Source organism: Elgaria multicarinata, chromosome 12 (assembly GCF_023053635.1).
Source record: "Elgaria multicarinata webbii isolate HBS135686 ecotype San Diego chromosome 12, rElgMul1.1.pri, whole genome shotgun sequence".
NCBI classification, from domain to species: domain Eukaryota; kingdom Metazoa; phylum Chordata; class Lepidosauria; order Squamata; family Anguidae; genus Elgaria; species Elgaria multicarinata.
Genome location: NC_086182.1, coordinates 36,822,171 through 36,828,183, shown reverse-complemented (window position 1 = coordinate 36,828,183; position 6,013 = coordinate 36,822,171). Strand labels below are relative to the sequence as shown.

The window sequence follows — 6,013 nt, the reverse complement described above, 5'->3', positions numbered from 1 at the left end:
TCTGCCGCAACGGAAGTGCCGGAGCTCGGGGCTCGTTCATTCCGCACTGTCCAAGCGGGAGCCCTCACTGCCCTGGGAGGCAGCCCGGTCTTGCTCTTAGGGGCACGCTTGGCCTCAGGGCACGGGGGCTTTGGGCAGTGCAGCTGGCCAGAGGGTGGGGGCCCTTGGCTACGCCCTGCGCTGGCCCCTGCACGCTGCTGCTGGTGCTACCCTTGACTGGCCGCGTTTCTTCCCTCTGTGTGGCAAGCGGCGCATTGAAAGACCTGCAGGGCGTCCGCAGCCTCCCTTTGGAAAGGCCCGGCGGCTTGTGCCGATCGCCAAAGGCAAGGAAGCCGACGCGGCCTCCGGCAGCTACAGCAGCGCCGTCAGCAAGCGAGGGGCCGCGGCTTGGGCCTGGCCGTCCGCTTCCTCCCAGTCCAGTCAGTCCACGTGAGCATTCCCTGGCATCGTAAGGGCAGCACCTGAATGGGGGAGCTTCACATAAAGAGCCAAGAAACCTAAAAAGATTCGTAGTTTTTAATTGATGAACAACAAAAAAGTACAAAACGGGGGCGGGGGGAGACGCTCCCCTCCCCCCACCTCTTAGCCCGGATCTGTAGACAAGGCTTCCTTTCTCTTGTGCAAGTTTCAGCCACGTTCAAATCTGCAGCAGGGACACGATTTCCAAGGGGACTTTTTCTCCAAGGGGCACCATACAAGGCCGCCGGCCCAGGCGGGGTGAAGCGGCCCAGGCCTCAGCTGCGCAACGGGCGGGGGCGAGGGCCAGGGGAGCCAGTGAAGCGGGGAGCATGCAAAGCGCCGTCGGGGCACGGAGACGGAGCAAGCTGCAGGGAAGGCCGTCGCTACGCCGCAGCCTCGCTGGGGCCCTTCTGCTGGCTCCCAGATGCCACCTCTGGGGCAGAGTCAAGGTGATTTCCAACAGTCCTCCAATAAAACACCCAGTCGGCAGCCATCGCAGGCCCAGCAGCAGGCTTCATCCGGGGCGGGTGGGGTGGGGTGGGGAGGCGTTGGGGCGGTGAGCGAAGGCACTGGAGGGCCAGTTCTGCTGGGGGTGGGCAGTGCTGGTGCTGGGCGGCCCTGCTTAGCCAATGATCTGCCGGGGTCGGCCGTAGCCCGTCATGCCCGCCTGGGAGGCGCCCTGGTTGGAGCCCATCTGCAGCCCGATGACGTTCTTGCCCTCTTTCAGCTGGCTGTCAGAGAAGTCCCGCTTGTTCTCCTGGGCTTTCCTGGAGTCGGAGAGCGAAAGGAGGCTCTTCAGAGTCAGACCGAGAGAGGCCGCGGCTGGGGCCGGCGCCGGGCCGAGCCACTTCCCCGCCTCTCTCTACACACACCCTGCTGCAATTGTTTGGGCCCTTAAGGCACATGGTGCAACCAGAATGAAGAAAACCCAGTTGCTTGATTTGGGGGGGGGGGGGTGTCATGAGAACATCAGACGAGCCCTGAGGCTGGGTCAGACCCAGGGCCCATCTAGTCCAGCGCTCTGTTCACACAGCAGCCAAGCAGCCATTGGCCAGCGACGCACAAGGCAGGACAAGGTGCCACAGCACCCTCCCACCCATGTTCCCCAGCAACTGCTCCCCTCCTGGGTAGGAGCTGAGAGCTTGGCAGGGGCGGGCTCTGGGCAAGCCCCCCCTGTGCCCCCTCCCTTGGAGAGCCCCCCTTCTCATTGCCACCTCCCCACCAGCTGCTCCTCCTCCTCCTCCTCCTCGCTGCCACTTGCTTGCTTGACCGGCAGGGAGCCAGCAGGCCGCACGGCCAGCCCTGCTCCTCCTCTCTCTCTCTCTCTCTCTCTCTCTCTCTCTCTCTCTCTCTCTCTCTCTCTCTCTCTCTCACACACACACACACACACACACACACACACACACACAGAGAGAGAGACTGCCTGGGCCAGAAGGAAGGCAGCTGAACCAGCAGCAGCAGGAGGGGGAACTCCAGGGGCCCCTGCTGGGGTGTGGGCCCTCGGCAGGGGCCCAACCAGGCCTTCCCTTGCCGCCGGCCCTGATCCTTGGGCTTTGGGGATGCAGGGATCTGATCCTCATGGCTGAGGTGACGTGGACTCCAGGGTCCCTTCCGAGTGCTCTGCTGCCCAGGATTCTGCCTGCCTCTTCCGCGCTCCCCTGTGAGTGCCAGAAGCCACTTACTTCATGAACCAAGAAGGGTCTCCACGATACTGGCCGTCATTCTTTGTCACCGCAAGGCTACCCAGGGCCATCAGCATTCTCTGGACTGTGGCCATGTCCTTAGCTGGGAGCAGAGAGACAGGCAGAGAGAGAAAGCATCTCCACGGGGTCTGGGTCCTTCGCTGCCACTGCTCGCCACCCTGGCCCGTTGCTGCAAGGTGCGAGAGGGAGGGGGCTGGTCCCCCTCTCTGGCTTTCCAGTACAGCTCTGCCCCTGCCCCTGCCCCTGCCCCTGCGTGGCCTGCGAAAAGGTCTTGCCCGGCCGTCATCTCCCACAGATCCAAGTAGGGCTGGCAAAGGCCCTGCCAGAATCCCTGGGGAGCTGCTGCCAGCCTGTGTAGGCAACCCTGCACTGGATGGCCCCAGAGAGCAGGTCGTCTAAAGCAGCAGCCTCCCCTGACCCCTGAGCCCACGCTCGGCCCCAACCTCTGCTCCAAGCCTCCTTGGCAGCCCTCCTTTGCACGCGCCCTTCCCCCACTGGGAAACGGTCCGCCTGGTGGACCATGCAGAGCCGTGGCCAAACGTCCTTTGGGGCAGCCGGGACAGGGCGGAAGAGAGGACTGGGCTCAAGGCGTGCCTTGGAGTGGCCACCGCCTGCCTTTGCCTCTGCCTCCACTGGTGAGGCACAGCCGTGAAGGCCAGCGCAGTGCCACGTTTCGTATCAGCCCAGGGAGGGGGCTGCGGAGCAGTTTCACGTGGACCCCACCTGGACTCCCTGTCCTCTTGAGCGCTCTGCCCAGGGCCACCCACTTCGCGCAGCCTCGGCCAGCCGCCCACCTTCAAAGAGGTCGACCGTCTGGAAGATGTCCGTCTTCGCCACGCCGTAGTCCTCGGCTGCCTTCAGGAACTGGGCGATCTGCTCCATCTGCTTGAAGACCATGGTGGGAGGAGGGGCTGGGATCTTCACAGGCTTGGAGCCGCCGGGGTGAAGGCTGTTGATCAGCTTGCCCAAGATCTGCCGGAGGGAGCAAAGGGGGCACAGCTCACTTCGGGGGCCAGGCGGAGCGCCACGGGCACCTCCGCATCCCCCCGGCCACCCCTGGAGGAACACCTGGATCACCCACGAGCAAGTGTGGCAAGTCCTGCCCTGGATGGACTGCGTGGCTCAGGGCAGCTCTTGCCTTCTCAGACCGCAGAGCTGCAGTTTCCAAAGGGGGCTACCTCATGGGAGGAGTCTCCAGGGCCCAGACTTGCCTGGACTGCACCCACCCCACCCCAGAAGGGTTTGGCACCCATAAGGCTACTTGCTAAGGTGAGAGCGTAGTCTGTACGTGGGCAGAGTCCCTGTTTCCTTCATCATTACACCCCACATTGGGAACTTGGAAAGGGGCAGGGAGGGGACGCTCAATGCTTACGATGCCATTCTTCAGCCAGACCTGAAAGCCCAGCCGGCCACGTTCGGGGCGCCCCACGTCTTCCCCACACTGGGTCACGATCCACTCCACCAGCCGCTCCTCCAGGTCGTCATCGTATTTCTTCTCGATCTTGGCCTGGACATCTCTGCTCATACCGAAGGAAGGGCCCTTGTTCGCCATGTTCGATGGAAGTCCTAGGAAGGCAGAGAGGCGGTGGTGGCGGCTAAAACCAGCCCATTGCCTGACCAGGGAGAGGGAGAAGGGCAGCTCCCTCCCCTCCCCTCCCCTCCCGCTACCTCCTAAGCAACCACAACACGGCTTTCTCTCACCCCAAAGGCGTAAGCCTTCGGGCCTCACGTTGGTCTGGCACTGACCGTAGGCCTGAGATGGGGAGGCTGAAGCCCCTCAGCCCCGTGGTGGAAAGCGGGGCAAGGCCTGTGGGCCGAGGGGCTGGGTGCGAGGCTGTGCTCCGGGAGCCATGGGGGCTTAGGCGCCCTGCACCTTCCTGAGGCCAGCAGAGGCGGTGGGCCAGAGAAGGGCGAGGCTGGCTGCCTGAGGCCGTCCAAAACGGGTGCTCTGGCAGGGGCCCTTCCCACACGCAGGACCGGCCCTCTCTACCTGGAGGGGCCGCTGGTGCCATGCTCTCCTCTCACAAGAGCTGCCAGGGTCAGCAGTTGCTACCAGCCTGTGAGGGCAGGCCCTAGCCCAAGCCAGTTGGCCTGTGACATGGAGAGCAACTGGCCTAGGGCTACTGGCCCCGGAGGGGGCTGACAGCGGTCAGTATGCGCAGGCTTTCCCACCCTTCCGCTTGGCTGACCAGCAGCATCAATGCCTCTGTGCACATTTCCTTGCGCCCCCCCCCCCGCCCCAGTGGAAAGCAGAAGCCAGCCTTGCAGGGGGAGGCTGATAAGACGCCCCCCGCCCCGCCCCGCCCCGCCCCGCCCCATTCTGCAAGCCTTCTCGTTCCGCTGCACATCGTCCAGCCTGTTTTTCATTGCCTCTGTGATCGAAAACGCCTGGCTCCACGTGCCGCCATCCTCCTGCCAAGTGCGACATGAACCCCCGCAGTCCCGAGGGACCCTCTGGGCCTGGGAACCAGGGCACAGGCCCTTCCCGCTGGCTTCTCCGGGACCCTGAAAGTCCAAGCTGGGCTGGACGGAAAGAGCTGCTCAGGAATGTCCACGGTGGAGCTGCCAGAGGCAGCCTGACGCGTCTCCAAGTCCACGGAGCCTCGTCTTGCCCCTGCCTTGCAAAGGCAATGAGTGATGCTGCCCTATTGGCACAGCCCTCCTGACACCCCAGCCCCAAAGCCAGACCTCCACTCTTTCCCTCCCCACCGCCCAACGCTCTGGTGGGAGACCCCCTTGCCCTGTCACGATGGCACACTACGAGGGCGTCCACTGACCCACACGCTGCTTCTCCACCCATGGGCCTGGCGGAGCCCCTTGCCAAGGCGCCTGGTCCACCTGCCCCCCACCCCTCGGAGATCCGCTCCACCCTCCCAGCATGGGCCACCTTGCAGGAACACCTCCAACCGATTCTCCGATTCTCAGCTAGTTGCCGGCTCAGACATTCTGGGGTGGGGTGGGGAAGGGCAGAAGAGCCCTGCAGCTGGATCAGAGCCAGGTGGGTGCAACTCCCTCCACTCACTGAGCCCAGGCAGGCAGGCAGGCAGGCACCTTTCAGAAGCCCACAAGCAGGCAACTCACCTACCCTACAGTTTGCTCATCAGCAGCGACTTCGCGCTGGCCTCGAAAGCCAATCCCATTTCTCCATCACAGCGAGTGAACCCCCCTCGCCCTCGCCCTCGCCCACCCCACCCCACCCCACCCCGGCAAGGTGCTGCCTGTCTTCTTCCTTGAGTGCTGCCTGCTTCACCGCATCTGGTCCCAACGGGCAGATGCAGCCCTGCCTGGATTAGAACGCAGAGGCTGCACCGGTTGAATCGCAGCCCAGGCTCCGTTTCAAGCAGGGGGCAAAGGCACAGCGGCCTAATCCCCACCGTCGGCTGAAGCGCCCCCCCCCCCGCCCCGCTCAGCCTCGCCCCGCCGCGCAGGGCCGGAGAGGGGCACTCACGGAGGCGGCTCGGCGTTCGCCCAGACGATGCTCCGCTCTGCCGGGACTGTGGGCAGCGCGGGCGGGCGCCGCGGCTAAAAGGCTCCAGCGCCCGGGCGGGTGACATCACGGGCGACCCCCGCCCCTCCCGGGAGCCGGGGCGCCGCGCCAGGCACCATATTTGGGGAAAGACTCCAAAAGACGGTGATGGAGGAGCCTCCGCCGACATTCCGTGCGTGCTTGAGGCGGAGGGAGGCGCGCGCGGGCTCTGTCGGGGCTGGCCCGGGCAGCCGGCCCTTTTTAGGCAGGGCAGCGCCGGGCCCGGGTGCGGGCCGAGCCCGAGCTGGTAGAGTGCGCTCGCCTAGGGAGGCTCTGTCCAAAGCCCAGGGGGTGGTCCGTTGCGCCGGATGGGCGCGTCCTTGAA

The 6,013-nt window shown here is 64.9% G+C and overlaps 1 protein-coding gene across 1 annotated transcript; it reads right to left on the bottom strand.

The window, feature by feature from the left end:
• Nucleotides 1-745: 745 nt before the first annotated feature.
• TAGLN (transgelin) lies at nucleotides 746-5,668 on the bottom strand. Its single transcript, XM_063138868.1, has 5 exons — nucleotides 5,611-5,668; nucleotides 3,535-3,728; nucleotides 2,957-3,134; nucleotides 2,142-2,244; nucleotides 746-1,226 (listed from the first exon to the last, which is right to left on the bottom strand). The coding sequence occupies exons 2-5, from the start codon at nucleotides 3,712-3,714 to the stop codon at nucleotides 1,082-1,084; spliced, it is 606 nt and encodes a 201-aa protein (XP_062994938.1). The 5' UTR covers nucleotides 3,715-3,728; nucleotides 5,611-5,668; the 3' UTR covers nucleotides 746-1,081.
• Between the last annotated feature and the right edge of the window lie 345 nt (nucleotides 5,669-6,013).

Excerpts from the sequence above, each read along its gene's own strand:
- TAGLN (XM_063138868.1), bottom strand. The coding sequence starts at position 3,714 with ATGGCGAACAAGGGCCCTTCCTTCGGTATGAGCAGAGATGTCCAGGCC. Across the intron at positions 2,245-2,956 it reads GACGGTCGACCTCTTTGAAG|CTAAGGACATGGCCACAGTC; the intron begins GTGGGCGGCTGG and ends CTCTGCTCCCAG. Across the intron at positions 1,227-2,141 it reads GACCCTTCTTGGTTCATGAA|GAAAGCCCAGGAGAACAAGC; the intron begins GTAAGTGGCTTC and ends CTCCGACTCCAG.